Source organism: Nerophis ophidion, linkage group LG27, assembly GCF_033978795.1.
Source record: "Nerophis ophidion isolate RoL-2023_Sa linkage group LG27, RoL_Noph_v1.0, whole genome shotgun sequence".
NCBI classification, from domain to species: domain Eukaryota; kingdom Metazoa; phylum Chordata; class Actinopteri; order Syngnathiformes; family Syngnathidae; genus Nerophis; species Nerophis ophidion.
In genome coordinates, this window is record NC_084637.1 from 10,532,680 (window position 1) to 10,549,821 (window position 17,142).

General features: G+C 42.7%; 1 protein-coding gene across 4 annotated transcripts in view; it reads left to right on the top strand.

The window, feature by feature from the left end:
* The window catches only part of LOC133544541 (receptor tyrosine-protein kinase erbB-4-like), a 651,156-nt gene that overhangs the window by 463,462 nt on the left and 170,552 nt on the right, over positions 1-17,142 (top strand). For all 4 annotated transcript variants that reach the window (XM_061889985.1, XM_061889988.1, XM_061889987.1 and 1 more), the window contains exons 7-9: positions 5,193-5,334; positions 7,794-7,907; positions 13,646-13,772. In XM_061889985.1, coding sequence (XP_061745969.1) covers positions 5,193-5,334; positions 7,794-7,907; positions 13,646-13,772 — 383 coding nt within the window. The remainder of the gene's footprint in view (positions 1-5,192; positions 5,335-7,793; positions 7,908-13,645; positions 13,773-17,142) is intronic.

A 17,142-nucleotide genomic window follows, 5' to 3' on the forward strand; every position in this document is an offset into this window, starting at 1 on the left:
GGTGAGCCCATTTGAGGGATGACCCACGTTGCCTCTTCGGGCTGTGCCCGGCCGGGCCCCATGGGAACAGGCCCGACCACCAGGCGCTCGCCATCGTGCCCCAACTCCGGGCCTGGCTCCAGAGCGGGGCCCCGGTGACCCACGTCCGGGCGAGGGAAATCTGGGTTCATTTCGTTGTAATTCCATAGAAGTCTTTGAGCTGCTCTTTGTCTGATCACTCACCTAGGACCTGTTTGTCTTGGGAGACATGAAAACCCCCAGACAACATAGCTCCTAGGATCATTGGGACACGCAAACTCCTCTACCACGGTAAGGTAGCAGCTCAGAGAGGAGTTCAAGTAAGGTTGAATTACAAAAAAAAAAAAAATTTAGTAAGTCCAAAAAGTGTAACGAAAGGCGATGGGGCAGAAGTGCACACCATGAATTACCAACAAAAACAGGTTCCTCAATGGTCGGCAGGGGGAAAAGCTAGGGCGCACTGAGCACAGCAGAAAGTCCTCTTTACCTCAGGGAGGCTAGGAAACAATTGCAAAAGGTGAGGAATTACAGGACTCAGGCGAGACAACGTACCAGAACTGACGAGGTAAAGCAGGCGTACGCACATGGGAGGTACAGGAGAAAATAACCGGCAAGACCCAGCTGTAGGTGACGAGCTTGAATAATTCTCGGTTGAAATTGTTTGCAGGTGTGCCTTAGTGTCCTCTCTTCGCTGGAGACTAATGAGCTGAAGAAAACACATCACGATAAAGAACAAGGCAGGGAAATGATAAAACACAACACTGTGATTTTACTCAGCGAAAAACTTTGTCCCTTTGTCGAAGGAGAGACGACGAGAATGCGAGCTCCTGCGGATGTGATTAAACAAAAGGTAGCGTGTGCTTTGTATTACCTGGCCGTTGAGGGAAGACCACGGAAATGTACGGAAAACATCGAATGCATTTGGACTGGCAAAGCAGACCGTATCAGTTATTGTCCGCCAGAGTAGGTCTGGAGTATATTAAGTCACCAAAAAGGAACGGACAATAAAGGTAAAGGTTAAAGAGTGAGGCGTGTCCTGACCACATAACTTTATCCCTAGTTTGATTGATGTAAAATGTTCTTTATCACATTATTTGCCTGTTTGTGGGGGGGCGTGGCCTGCGGGCCTGCGGGGAAGCAGGGTGTGTCAGAACCGGCTTTGAGATTAGTGACAGGTGCGTAGATGACACAGCTGTGAGTGTTTGTCTGATCACCTGTCGCTCTGTTAAAGCCAGCAGTCGGGAAGGAAAGAGGAGTGGTTGGTGGAGAGATAGACAGAGAAACCATTCGTGTGCTTGGGTGGGGGATGAGCGAACACGAGCGTGAGCGACAGCGAGCAAAGAAAAACAGTTTATTGAAAAATAAAACCGTGTTCGAAACCCCGAACGCTGCTGTCATGTCTATGGTTGGTGGTCAGAAGAACCCGGTGAAACTAGACTTTCACAGTGTCCATTAAAGGCCTACTGAAATGAGATGTTCTTATTTAAACGGGTTTAGCAGGTGCATTCTATGTGTCATACTGGATAATTTCGCGAAATTGCCATATTTTTGCTGAAAGGATTTAGTAGAGAACATCGGGGATAAAGTTCGCAACTTTTGGTCGCTAATAAAAAAAGCCTTGCCTTTACCGGAAGTAGCAGACGACGTCCGCGTGACGTCACGGGTTGTGGAGCTCCTCACATCCTCACATTGTTTATAATCATAGCCTCCAGCAGCAAAAGCTATTCGGACCGAGAAAGCGACAATTTCCCCATTAATTTGAGCGAGGATGAAAGATTCGTGGATGAGGAAAGTTAGAGTGAGGCACTAAAATAAATTAAAAACATTTGAAAAAAGAAAAAGCGACGGCTGCGGGCAGCGGCAGTGGGAGCGTTTCAGATGTAATTAGACACATTTACTAGGATAATTCTGGAAATTCCTTATCTTTTTACTGTGTTAATAGTATTTCAGTGAGATTATAAAGTCAAGGACGGCGTGGCACAGTGGGAGAATGGCCGTGAGCAACCCGAGGGTCCTTGGTTCAATCACCACCCAGTACCACGTCCGTTGTGTCCTGAGCAAGACACTTCACCCTTGCTCCTGATGGGTGCTGGTTAGCGCCTTTCATTGCAGCTCCCTCCATCAGTGTGTGAATGTTTGTGTGAATGGGTAAATGTGGAAGTAGTGTTAAAGCGCTTTGAGTACCTTGAAGGTAGAAAATGGCTATACAAATACAACCCATTTCTACCTGAAAGTCGGATGGCTTTGGTGAACGCCAGTGTCTCTGAAAGAAGCCGAGGAGCCAAGATCACAGCTGCCTTTTTGACAGCTACAGGAGGAGGTCCCATAATCCACTGAAGTATCCGGTAATAGCCGACTTAATATCACAATTTTCCCATCCAAAATCTTGCTGGTTTACGTAGCGAAACATGTTCACTTGACCGCTCTGTGTTAAAGCTTCACAACAAACAAAGAAACACCGACTGTGTTTCGGTTGTTAAAGGCAGCTGCAATCCACCGCTTTCCACCAACAGCATTCTTCTTTGACGTCTCCATTATTAATTGAACAAATTGCAAAAGATTCAGCAACACAGATGTCCAAATTACTGTGTAATTATGTGATTAGAAGAGACGACTTTTTGCCGTATGTGGTGCTGGGTTAATATGTCCGCTACAACCCAAGACAAGACGTCACAAACACGCGTCATTATTCCGCGACGTTTTCAACAAGAAACTCAGCGGGAAATTTAAAATTGTAATTTAGTAAACTAAAAAGGCCGTATTGGCATGTGTTGCAATGTTAATATTTCATCATTGATATATAAACTATCAGACTGCGTGGTCGGTAGTAGTGGGTTTCAGTAGGCCTTTAAAGATTTGAAAAATGTATGATGGCTCAGGTGTGATTCCCTACAATAGCACACTGGATTCCAGTTAATTGAAATACCACAACCCTGGATATTGTTCAGATAAGTTACATTTAAAGGCCTACTGAAACCCACTACTACCGACCACGCAGTCTGATAGTTTATATATCAATGATGAAATATTAACATTGCAACACATGCCAATACGGCCTTTTTAGTTTATTAAATTGCAATTTTAAATTTCGCACGAAGTATCCTGTTGAAAACGTCGCGGTATGATGACGCGTGCGCGTGACGTCACGGATTGTAGCGGACATGTTGTTTAGTCGTTTGCTTTAATCGCATAATTACACAGTATTCTGGACATCCGTGTTGCTGAATCTTTTGCAATTTGATCAATTAATAATGGAGACGTCAAAGAAGAAAGATGTAGGTGGGAAGCGGTGTATTGCGGCTGCCTTTAGCAACACAAACACAGCCGGTGTTTCCTTGTTTCATTGTTTACATTCCCCAAAGATGGCGGTGAAGCTTTACTATGGAACAGAGCGGTCAAGCAAACATGGTTCCCGACCACATGTCAAACGGCAGGTTTCGCTGAGAAAATTGTGGTAATAAGTCTGCTCTTACAGTAGACATGAGATGGATAGCTTGCGTCGTTCCTCGTGCACCTGTCAAAGAGGCAGCTGCAGACTCTCTTGCCTCCTCCGACCGGCCTCCCCCGAACGTGGGATGCTCCCACTGTGGAGGAGGGGGGGAAAAAAAGCTCAGCCCGGCCCCAACAGCTGCCTTTGCTTTGCCTCGTCAAGAAACGTGGCTTCCCTCAGAGACACTGGTGGTCACCACACCCGTGGCCACACCCCTCTGACTTTCAGGTACCATATAATCTCACTAAAACACTAGTAATACAATAAGCAGATAAGGGATTTTCCAGAATTATCCTAGTAAATGTGTCTAATAACATTATAATCGCTGCCCCTGCCGTCTTTTTTTTTTTGGTCCTTCCTCATCCGCGAATCTACGAATTTAAAATTCCCGAAGATGAAGCTTTACTATGGATCAGAGCGGTCAGGCGAACATGGATCCCGACTACGTGTCGACCGGCAGTTTTCGGTGAGAAAATTGTGGTAATAAGTCTCCTCTTACCGGAGACATCAGCGGAGCTTCCGTCCTGCTGCAGCTTCGTAACTTCCCTCAGAGACTCTGGCGTCAACACACCCGTGGCCACACCCCTCCGACTGTTTAATCTCAGTAAAACACTAGCAACACAATAGGCAGATAAGGGATTTTCCAGAATTATCCTAGTAAATGTGTCTAATAACATCTGAATCGCTCCGACTGCAATCGCCTGTTTTTTTGTTTTTTCTCTAGTCCTTCACTCTAAATTTCCTCATCCACAAATCTTTCATCCTCGCTCAAATTAATAGGGAAAACGTCGCTTTCTCGGTCCGAATCGCTCACGCTGCTGGTGGCCATGATTGTAAACAATGTTAGGATGTGAGGAGCTTAACAACCCGTGACGTCACGCGCACATCGTCTGCTACTTCCGGTAAAGGCAAGGCTTTTTTATTAGCAAAATTTATCGTCGATGTTCTCTACTAAATCCTTTCAGCAAAAATATGGCAATATCGCGAAATGATCAAGTATGACACATAGAATGGACCTGCTATCCCCGTTTGAATAAGAAAATCTAATTTCAGTAGGCCTTTGAGAACACAAAGCAACACTGGAGTTGACTATGACGTGCACATTTTCCACCCATGCGTACTAGGTGGCGTTGCGCCGGCGGACGGAGTGCGGCGGGGGTCTTAAACGGTGGCATTGTTGTGTGTGGACACGGACAAGCTTCGGTGTGATTTACCCTGGATAACCTCAGTGTGAACGGGGCCTTTGTCAACTTCGAAAATGATCGACTTTGTTTACTCGATGCATTATCCGTCATTTCACCGGTTGGTAAGCGTCCGCGCCCGTAGCTTTCTTCAAAGAGCAAATTGGTGATTCATTGTTCCAATTATTAGCCCTCTTATCACCTCCAGTCGGTCCTGTTTGGACCAGTGCCGCTGCTGAGGTGTGATATTGTAGCTGTAATTCACTAGAAAGGCTCATCCAATTCAATTACTGAGAATTCAGTCCGTTGCCACTGGCGACAAAACGCTTTATGGCAAAACATTTCAGCATTTACATGGCGGCCGTGGATGGATGGCTGTAATTTGTCTCCCATTTGCGGCTGCGAGCATGATTCACAAGTTGTATAAAAATGAATTGCAGCTGCAATAAGTACGACTTCCCCGTACCTGTGTTCTCCACTGACTCTGGCGTTTCACTTCCCAGGCTTGCACCAACTTCAACGACAGCGGCGCGTGTGTGACCCAGTGCCCTCAGCCGTTTGTGTACAACCCGACGTCCTTCCAGCTGGAGCACAATCCCCGAGCAAAGTACACCTACGGAGCCTTCTGTGTCAAGAAATGCCCACGTATGTCTGTCTGCTTTGTATCAAAGACGGCATGCAAGCCGGAGCCTAAACCGATTGTGCAAGTTCTCCCACTTAAAACGCTGACAGAGGTCTGTAATTTTCATCATAGGTACACTTCAACTGTGAGGGACAGAATGTGAAAAAAAAATCCAGGAATTCACATTGAAGGAATTTTAAAGAATTTATTTGTAAATTATGGTGGAAAATTAAGTATTTGGTCAAGAATTCAAAGCTCTCACTGATGGAAGGAGGTTTTGGCTCGAAATCTCACGATACATGGCCCCATTCATTCTTTCCTTAACACGGATCAACCGTCCTGTCCCCTTAGCAGAAAAATAGCCCCAAAGCATGATGTTTCCAACCCCATGCTTTACAGTAGGTGTGGTGTTCTTAGGATGCAACTCAGTATTCTTCTTCCTCCAAACACGACGAGTTGAGTTTATACCAAAAAGTTCTATTTTGGTTTCATCTGACCACATGACATTCTCCCAATCCTCTGCTGTATCATCCATGTATCCATCTTGGTATAAACTCAACTCGTCGTGTTTGGAGGAAGAAGAATACTGAGTTGCATCCCAAGAACACCACACCTACTGTGAAGCATGGGGGTGGAAACATCATGCTTTGGGGCTGTTTTTCTGCTAAGGGGACAGGACGATTGATCCGTGTTAAGGAAAGAATGAATGGGGCCATGTATAGTGAGATTTTGAGCCAAAACCTCCTTCCATCAGTGAGAGCTTTGAATGGTTGACCAAATACTTATTTTCCACCATAATTTACAAATAAATTATTTAAAATTCCTCCAACGTTAATTCCTGGATTTTTTTTTCACATTCTGTCTCTCACAGTTGAAGTGTACCTATGATGAAAATTACAGACCTGTGTCATCATTTTAAGCGGGAGAACTTGCACAATCTGTGGCTGTTTAAATACTTTTTGCCCCACTGTAAATCAGAGAGTATTTAAATCAGGGGTGTCCAAAGTGCGGCCCGGGGGCCATTTACGGCCCGCAGGTAAATGTTTAACGGCCCAACGGCACATTTTAAAAATACGATTGAAAAAATTTTAAAACGTAAAAATTAGGAGCAAACGGGTGAAATGTAACAATAAAATGTTGCAATGTTTACTCTAATACAGTGGTTCTCAACCTTGTTAGAGGTACCAAACCCCACCAGTTTCATATGTGCATTCACCGATCCCTTCTTTAGTGATTTATTCATTTTTTCAAATAAAAGACAAAGTTATATATTTTTTTTTACTGGTGCACAAAAGGAACCGTGCATGAACATCACCTTGTTCAAAGAACAAAACCAACACAGTGCATGAACTCACAACTAATTACACACCTGTAAATCAGATGGAACATTAGAGGGAACATTGTTTAGCGCAGTCTGCAACCCGCGGCTCCTGAGCCGCATGTGGCTCTTTGATCACTCTGATGTGGCTCAGCTGCATACTTGCCAACCCCCCATTTTTCCGGGAGGTTTCCAGTGTCTCTCCAAGAAATCTCCCGAGGATAATATTCTCAGATTTTCACCCGGACAACAATAACAAGGGCGTGCCGTGAGAACATCCGCACCGTAACACAACATAAACACAACAGAACAAATACCCAGAATCCCATGTATCCTTAACTACATTATACACCCCCGCTACCACCAACCCCCACACCCCCCTCCGTGCGTCGGTTGAGGAGGGCAGGTTTGGGGGTGTGGGGTTTGGTGGTAGCGGGGGTGTATAATGTAGCCCGGAAGAGTTAGGGATGCATGGGATTCTGGGTATTTTTTCTGTTGTGTTTATGTTGTGTTACAGTGCGGATGTTCTCCTAAAATGTGTTTGTCATTCTTGTTTGGTGTGGGTTCACGGTGTGACGCATATTAGTAAGCGTGTTAAAGTTGTTTGTATCACAACCATCAGTGTAACCTGTGTAGCTGTTGACCAAGTATGCCTTGGATTCAATGATGTGTGCTATCAGGGGTCCCATGCTACATGTGACCGGCCGGCACGCAGATAGCATGGCGTGAAGGCGGGCGCGGCGATATGTTTTCAAGAACATTAAAAGCATTGTCACCACGACACGCCCTCAAAATAGTTATGCAGGTGAAAAACGGAGAAAGTTAGCCCAGGGATATTCCTGGGAAAGGCACTGAAATCCGGACAACCTCCCGGAAAAATCTTGAGGGTCGGCAAGTATGGAGCTGGGCCACATCAGAGTGATCAAAGACCCACATGTGGCTCAGAATTTGCGGGTTGCCGACCCCGGATTTACAAAAATGCACAGAATTGCTATTGTGACCTCTAGTGGACACATTCTCAGAACAGCCGTTTCTTTCATTCCAAAATTTCGGCTCATTTTTATATTTCGCAAACTCATGCCGCAGGCCGGATAAAACCTGTTCGCGGGCCGTACGTTTGACACCCCTGTGCTAAGGAGTGCTAACATCCTCTCTTGGTTTCAGATAACTTTGTGGTGGACCATAGCTCATGTGTCCGCGCGTGTCCTAGCAACAAGATGGAAGTGGAGGAGAACCGCATCAAGATGTGCATTCCCTGTACAGACATCTGCCCTAAAGGTAATCCACATGAGGATTATGTTTTATTTGGATTGCACATTGATTTCCCACAAAGTGTGGCCAGCAAAGCAGCCATTATGCCGTTTTATACCTCTGCTGTCTGTCGTGGTTGTCGACAGGAAGCGGAATGTTTAGTAAACGGTGGTGGTGGTCTAAAGTACAACTTCGACGGATGTGTAAACGGTACCATCCCAACAATCAGACACGAGTCAATCAGACACGAGTTAAAGACCTACTGAAACCCACTACTACCGACCACGCAGTCTGATAGTTTATACATCAATGATGAAATATTAACATTGCAACACATGCCAAAACGGCCTTTTTAGTTTACTAAATTACAATTTAAAATTTCCCGCAGAGTTTTTTGTTGAAAATGTCGCGTAACGATGACGCGTATGATGACGTGTGTTTGTGACGTTATTGGTTGGAGGGGACATATTAGCTCAGCACCACACACGGCTAAAAGTCGTCTCTTTTCATCGCATAATTACACAGTAATTTGGAGGTCTGTGTTGCTGAATCTTTTTCAATTTGTTCAATTAATAAGGGAGACTATAAAGAACAATGCTGTTGGTGGAAAGCGGTGGATTGCAGCTGCCTTTAACAACTGAAACACAGCCGGTGTTTCTTTGTGTGTTGTGAAGCTTTAAATTGTGATATATATCTTACCGGAGACATCAGTGGCTGCAGTAGCTGTCAAAAAAGGCAGCTGTGAGCTCGGCTTCTCTCTGAGACACTGGCGTCCGACTTTGAGGTATGTCATTAAAATCTCAACACAACAAACAATAAGCAGATAAGGTATCTTCCAGAACTATCCTAGTAAATGTGTCTAATTACATCTGAAACGCTCACACTGCCGCCGCCCGGAGCCGTCGCTTTTTATTTTATTTTGAATTGAATTGAATTGAAATATTTATTTCAAACCTGCACAGTACAACTAAACACAGTTTTTGGGGGTTTTTTTTACATGTTGGCAAAGATATTTATGCAGGGCTTGAAAAGGGATTGGATGAAGCAGCTGCTTATAATAGCCCAGCCCCTCTCACTCATTCCACATTTGACATAAACAATATAATACAAGAACAATACTCTATAAACAAAACAAGAAAAACTCCTGTACACTAATAATACCATGAGACAAGACGAGACAAAACACACACACACACATTTTTGTGACGGGACTCCTGCCGTCCTGGTTTGGGTTGCTGTGCCATTGGATAAACGACGCATCATAACAGGTTGGATTCTGATTTATTGTTTCAATAAATCTCTCTCTCGTCCAGTCGGGCGCGCCCATTTCTAGTGCGCCGGCACCTCCCGCTGATCGCGCTGCACCTCTCGGTCTTCGCTTGCTGCGTCTGTGGCGGGGACTCATCTTTGGACTGGTCTCTGTTGTCGCTCTCGTGGTCTTCCGTGCCGGGTTGTTCCTCTCCTAACTCTGCCACGATCGTTCCTCCCTCGCCCTTCTTATCCTGCAGCAGCAGATGGAGAGATTGTGAACAGGTGTGTGTTGTACGCACCTGACTCAGATTGCTGCTGTCGTGCCGCTCTGCGTGCGTCAGGCCCCTCCTCTCCGCCGCATTCCCCGCCGCCTGGCCTCCATCCTGGTCAGGACCGCTCCTCTCAGCCCGCTGTCGGCCCGTCGGCTGCGTCCCTCCACATTTTTATTTTATTTTTTTCTAGTCCTTCAATATCAATATCCTCATTCACAAATTCATCCTCGCTCAAATTAATGGGGACATTTTTGTTTTCTCAGTCCGTATAGCTCTTGCCGCTGGAGGCTCCCATTATAAACAATGTGAGGACGTGAGGAGCCCTCACCCTTGTGATGTCATCGTCTGCGACTTCCGGTAAAGGTAAAGCTTTTTTATCAGCACCAAAAAATGCAAACTTTATCGTCGATGTTCTCTACTAAATCCTTTCAGCAAAAATATGGCAATATCGCGAAATGATCAAGTATGACACATAGAATGGACCTGCTATCCCCGTTTGAATATGAAAATCTCATTTCAGTAGGCCTTTTAAAAGGAACACCAGACACATGGCAGCAGGAGAATGCATGAAAGCTGTGCTTATGAAAATCCCCGATGTAGGTACCAAGAAATTGACGGCCCTCTATTTTAACGCAGTTTCATTGTTGCAGACAATCAAATGGTTGCACCTCCACCTTTACTCGGCTACTCATCGCCAATGGCGTCTAATAATGTCTTAAACTCAGATCTGGGTTTGACGAAATACCATAGATGGCCCAGGTGGCACCTGCATCAATCCGGTCTCGGGACAAATCTGTTTTCTACAGCTTTATGTACTCTTCTGCATTTGTCTACTTGTCAACAGCTAAAGAAACCACACTGTTTCCGTGGGATATAACGTCATAACACCAGATAGGCATTGATTCACAGGAATTACTTCCCTTCAACAGAACATGACATATTCAGTTTATATGCAGGACGTGATATAAATAATAAAGTTTATGTTACGTTCTGTGTTTGGTGTAGACCCCGCCCAGAATGCAGGTGAAAATGTATTTAATAATGACAAAAACAAGGAATGCAGCAGAACGCAGATCACTAATCAGACGCACGAATGAGGATGAGTGCTCAGCAAGGAATGTGACGTAGTGGAAGAAGCTGACAGGAAACGTGATCCTGATATGGGATCTGAGTCGAGGATGCGTTGTGGCTTGTGCAGCCCTTTGAGCATACTTTCCAACCTTGAGACCTCCGATTTCGGGAGTTAGGGAGGTGGGTTGGGGGCGTGGTTAAGAGGGGAGAAGGGTAAACTGAGTTTGAGACCCCCGCCGTAGATTTTATTGTCACATATGCATGTAGATGACAGTATTGTCCTGTTTACGGCAAGCGAACTGCTTTACGGTAGACGAAAACGTGACTGCTGTTGTTGTGTGTTGTTACCGCGCCGGAAGGACGTTAATGAAACTGCCTAACAATAAACCCACATAAGAAACCAAGAACTCGCACTCGATTATTCTACAGATATAACGTCATTGGGGGAAAGCGGACGTGAAAACAGGCTGTCCTCACTCAGGTCCGCATGGAGCTGGAGGGGGCGTGGCCTCCAGCTAAGCCTGAATTTCGGGAGATTTTCGGGAGAAAATTTGTCACTGGAGGTTTTCGGGAGAGGCGCTGAATTTCGGGAGTCTGCCGGAAAATCCGGTAGGGTTGGCAAGTATGCCTTTGAGACACTTGTGATTAAGGGCTACACAGTCGTGGTCAAAAGTTTACATACACTTGTAAAGAACATATTGTCATGGCTGTCTTGAGTTTCCAATAATTTCTACTCATACTTGGTCACAAAAAACATTCATGAAGTTTGGTTCTTGCATGAATTTATTATGGGTCTACTGAAAATGTGACCAAATCTGCTGGGTCAAAAGTATACATACAGCAATGTTAATATTTGCTTACATGTCCCTTGGCAAGTTTCACTGCAATAACCCGCTTTTGGTAGCCATCCACGAGCTTCTGGCAAGCTTCTGGTTACATTTTTGACCACTCTTCTTGACAAAATTGGTGCAATTCAGCTAAATTTGTTGGATTTCTGACATGGACTTGTTTCTTCAGCATTGTCCACATGTTCTTAATAGGGTTTAAGTCAGGACTTTGGGAAGGCCATTCTAAAACCTTAATTTTAGCCTGATTTAGCCATTCCTTTACCACTTTTTACGTGTGTTTGGGGTCAAGACCCAACCAGATTGAGATGACCCAAAAGATTGCTGTAAATAGAAAACACATAAACAAAAGTACAAACTTGGCATTACAGGTGAAATGGTTTAACAAAGAGCAAATTGTACAAAAATCTAAGCATTTTTTCTAATTAAAAAATAATGTAAATCCAAATAACCCATTCTATATTATATTCTATACAATCAACACCAAACACAATAAATAGACAATATTTTTTACATGCAGAAAACATTGTGAAATACATAAAAATGATGAATGAAATGGATAAGTTAATATTTAAAGGCCTACTGAAATGAGATTTTCTTATTTAAACGGGGATAGCAGGTCCATTCTATTTGTCATACTTGATCATTTCTCGATATTGCCATGTTTTTGCTGAAAGGACTTAGTAGAGAACATCGACGATAAAGTTCGCAACTTTTGGTCGCTAATAAAAAAGCCTTGCCTGTACCGGAAGTAGTAGACGTCACGGGTTGTGGAGCTCCTCACATCTGAAGATTGTTTACAATCATGGCCACCAGCAGCGAGAGCGATTCGGAACGAGAAAGCGACGATTTCCCCATTAATTTGAGCCAGGATGAAAGATTTGTGGATGAGGAAAGTGAGAGTGAAGGACTATAAAAAAATTAAAAAAAATAAACTCTGGGAGCGATTCAGATGTTATTAGACAAATTTACTAGGATAATTCTGGAAAATCCCTTTTCTGCTTATTGTGTTACTAGTGTTTTAGTGAGATTATACGGCCGTAACTGTACAACCTGAAGGTCGGCCCCGCACCTTTCTTCAGCACCAGTCGACGGGTGGTGCTCATCTCTGCCCTTCGCAAGGGACCCTCTTCGAAACACGATCTTTCGAAATGATCGCCGCATAACACACTGTTCTTTGTGTGTGTGGTCCAATCCAAGTAAAGCTTCACCGTCTTCTTTCGGGAATGTAAACAATGAAACCCCGGCTGTGTTTGTGTTGCTAAAGGCGGCCGCAATACACCGCTTCCCACCTACAGCTTTCTTCTTTGACGTCTCCATTACTCATTGAACAAATTGCAAAAGATTCAGCAACACAGATATCCATAATACTGTGGAATTATGCTATGAAAAGAGACGACTTATAGCTGTGAACGGTGCTGGAACAAAATGTCCTCTACAATGCGTGATGTCATCATACCGCGACGTTTTAGCATGATACTTCCGCACGAAATTTAAAATTGTAATTTAGTAAACTAAAGCGGCCGTATTGGCATGTGTTGCAATGTTAATATTTCATCATTGATATATAAACTATCAGACTGCGTGGTCGGTAGTAGTGGGTTTCAGTAGGCCTTTAACATTACGTTGACCTTTATTGAAGACTTTTGTTGGGGAAGACGGTGGTGAGTTCAGGGGGAGGTGGAGAGGGGAGACCCACACAAACGTCACTTTCCCACTTTGCTACAAGTTATTTATTGAATTCAAAATTGTTTCTCATTTTCTTCGTCAAAGTGCTGGTACTCACGACCTTATTTGGCTTGATGGTGGCCTATTTTGCAGTTGTATTCATACAGCACAGAAACCGAGTCACTAACGTTTGTTATTCTTGGTTTGAGCACTGGATTTTGGTACTGACGGTGTTTGGCTGCAAGATGGCTCCAACACAGCTGCAATATCCTCATTGCTTCCATGCAAGGGTTAATCTCTCCGTTTCATCGTCATGCAGCAGCGAGAGGTTAATGAGGGATAGCCAAAGGAACTGTGGGGAATGATAACAAATTAACATTTCAGATATGGAATTGGCTTGTATAAATCACTATCAAAAAGGGGTTACGATTTAATGCCAGCCTTATTTATCATCGCCCTTGACTGCCTTGGTCAGACACGGCCGGCAAAAAAAAATTGTAATTAATGCAAATGTGTTGTTACGTGGCGCTTTCATCACAATCATTCCAACGCATGACCTTATCGTTGCAAGCAAATGTTGAAAATAAAGTGACATGTACTTCATCACCTCAGACGCGCAAGAGCGTAATGGATGCGTTGATTGTGTTCGTCTCAACAGTGTGCGACGGCATCGGGACGGGCAGCCTGCAAACGGCTCAAACGGTGGACGCCAGCAATATTGATAAATTCGTCAACTGCACGAAAATCAATGGCAACCTCATCTTCCTCATCACTGGGATTAAAGGGTGAGTGACAGCATCAAATCACCCCCCCCCCCCCTCCCAAGGGAGAGAGCAATTAACTGACCCGAGATGGCTCGAGAGAGAGAGATGTGAGTTTTCCCAAAATGTGAAGCGGAAATCCTTGTATTCGAACTCTTTCTCGATGCATGCAGACATTTGATCTATTGTTAAAACGGACGTATTGATTTGTGGACCCGTGTGAGCATGAGCAGAAAGAACCTTTTGTACTTGCTCGAAAACAACTCAATGGAAGGATGGAATAAGACACAACAACAGTAAACAAACAGTCCCATGTCCCCTTTTTTGGGGTAGGTCGGTGAGAAATGTTCCGAGTTCTATCCAGCAGTGCTGTCAAAGTGACCTGGAGCTCTCGGAGAAAACTGATAGATACAAATGGAAGTCGGGCAAGACATCATATGAGAGGCGCACGCTGACTTTGGTGGAAAAAAAACATGTTTCTCCAGTGTTAGCAATTAATGATACGATCCCCGTTTCCATAAGAGTTGGGAAATTGTGTTAGATGTAAATATAAACGGAATACAATGATTTGCAAATCATTTTCAACCCATATTCAGTAAATATTAAAATAAATGGAGATAAAATTGAGCGTGTCTTTGATACTAAGTTTTTGGGAGTTATAATTGATTAGCGCCTTGCATGGCAGCTCCTTCCATCAGTGTGTGAATGTGTGTGTGAATGGGTAAATGTGGAAGTAGTGTCAAAGCGCTTTGAGTACCTTGAAGGTAGAAAAGCGCTATACAAGTACAACCCATTATAAGTTATCATGGAGACAACATGTAAATTATATAAAAACTAAAATATCAAAAACACTTGGCGTTTTGTATAAAACTAAAGAATTACTTAATTATAATTCTTTGTTAACAATTTATTATACTTTGATACTTCCATACAAGACATACTGTGTAGAACTCTGGGGAACCACTTTTAAAACCATAACTATTGATATTGTTTTGCTGCAAAAAAAAGCTGTACGGCTAATAAACAAAGCAGGATATTATGACCATACCCATCCATTATTTGTTAAATCAAAACTTATGAAATTTCAAGATATTGTTTATTATAAAATAACACAGATAATGTTCAAAGCAAAAATAAATACTCTTCCAGAAGGAATTCAAAATACTTCTCTCTACAGACCAGCAAATACAATCTAAGAGATGAATCTAAGTTTATTTTACCAAAAGCAAGACTAGTTGTTAAACGTAGATGTTTATCTGTTCTTGGTGTTAATTTGTGGAATTCTGTTGGTAAAGAAATAAAAATGAGTGACTCAGTATTTAATTTCAAAAAGAACATGTCACAATGTATTTTAAAGAGTTATGTGAACTAGAAATTTATGTTTGTTTGGTTAAATGTTGTATTTAGAAGGTATGTATGTTTATTTATTTACAGAAAAGTGTATGTGTGTAGGTACATATTTTTGTATTATTTGTTGGGGGGCAGCCTGAATGTGGATGCTGAATGACTATATTTCTTTTTGTGTTGCAGAATTATTAGAAAAGGTAACTTAATTGAATGTAAAAAATGTATGTTGGGCATATAAGCTTTTTTGCTTCTGCCTGTTTCAGTCATGTTATTCATTTTTGAATCGTGATCTATGTTTGAATATGTTTTTGTTAGACTGAAAATAAACTGAAACTGAAACTGAACTGAAATATGCTACAAAGACAACATATTTTTTTGCAAATAATCATTAACTTTAGAATTTGATGCCAGCAAAACGTGACAAAGAATTGGAAAAGGTGGCATTAAATACTAATAAAGTTGAGGAATGCTCATCAAGCACTTATTTGGAACATACCATGGGTGTGCAGGCTAATTGGGAACAGGTGGGTGCCATGATTGGGTATGAAAGCGTCTTCCATGAAATGTTAAATAATTCACAAACAAGGATGGGGCGAGGGTCACCAATTTTGTAAGCAAATTATCGAGCAGTTTAGAACAACATTTCTCTACGAGCTATTGCAAGGAATTTAGGGATTTTACCATCTACGGTCCGTAAAATCATCAAAAGTTTCAGAGAATCCGCAAAAATAACTGCACGTGATATTACAGACCTTTCATCACTCAGGCGGTACTGTATCAAAAACCAACATCAGTGTGTAAAGGATATCACCACATGGGCTCCATAACACTTCATAAAACCACTGTCAGTAACTGCAGTTGGTCGCTACATCTGCAAGTGCAAGTTAAAACTCTAGTATACAAAGCAAAACCCATTTATCAACAACACCCAGAAACGCCGCCGGGTTCGCTGGGCCTGAGATCGTCAAAGATGGACTAATGCAAAGTGGAAAACTGTTCTGTGGTCTGACGTGTCCACATTTCAATTTATATTTGGAAACTGTGGACGTGGTGTCCCCCGGAACAAAGAGGAAAAGAACCATTCGGATTGTTGTAGGCGCAAAATTCAAAAGGCAGCATCTGTGGGTGCCATGATTGGGTATAAAAGCAGCTTCCATGAAATGTTAAGTAATTCACAAACAAGGATGGGGCGAGGGTCACCAATTTTTGAGCAAATTATCGAACAGTTTTAGAACAACATTTCTGAACGAGCTATTGCAAGGAATTTTGGGATTTTACCATCTACGGTCCGTAAAATCATCAAAAGGTTCAGAGAATCTGGCTTAAATAGTGGTGCGGTGATTGACAGGTGCGTGAGTCCAAACAAATCGTGAACACATAACAGGTGAAACTAATGAGTTGTCATGGTGACAAAACAGTGCACAATGAGTCCAACACCAGACAGAACGTGACCACAAAACATGACACACAATAACTCAGATATGGTATCACTAGAGAGCTGGAGAGAATATGAAGTGATTTTTGGTACAGAACATGTTTTGTTTTATTCATTATTGACGAGTTTCTTGCTACTTTGTTTTATATATGTTTACTTAATATTTCCAATCAATTTACTCATCTTTATTTTATCCTTTCAATATTTACTCCATCTATTTGTAATTGTTTGATTTTCTCTTCTACTGTTACCAAATAGCATTAGTTTAGTCTGACTGAGATTCAAAGAGTCTGTTTTTGTCAAACCATCTTTTTAATTTGTTCATTTATTCTGTTATTATTTGTATTATCTTCTGTGTGTCGAAATAGAAAAAGGCAGAGGCTTGTTTGAATATTGTTACATTTGAAGTAATAGAAATGCTGATAATAGAGGTTCAATCAATCAATCAATCAATCAATGTTTATTTATATAGCCCTAAATCACAAATGTCTCAAAGGACTGTACAAACCATTACGACTACGACATCCTCGGAAGAACCCACAAAAGGGCAAGGAAAACTCACACCCAGGGAGAATTCACATCCAGTGGGACGCCAGTGACAATGCTGACTAT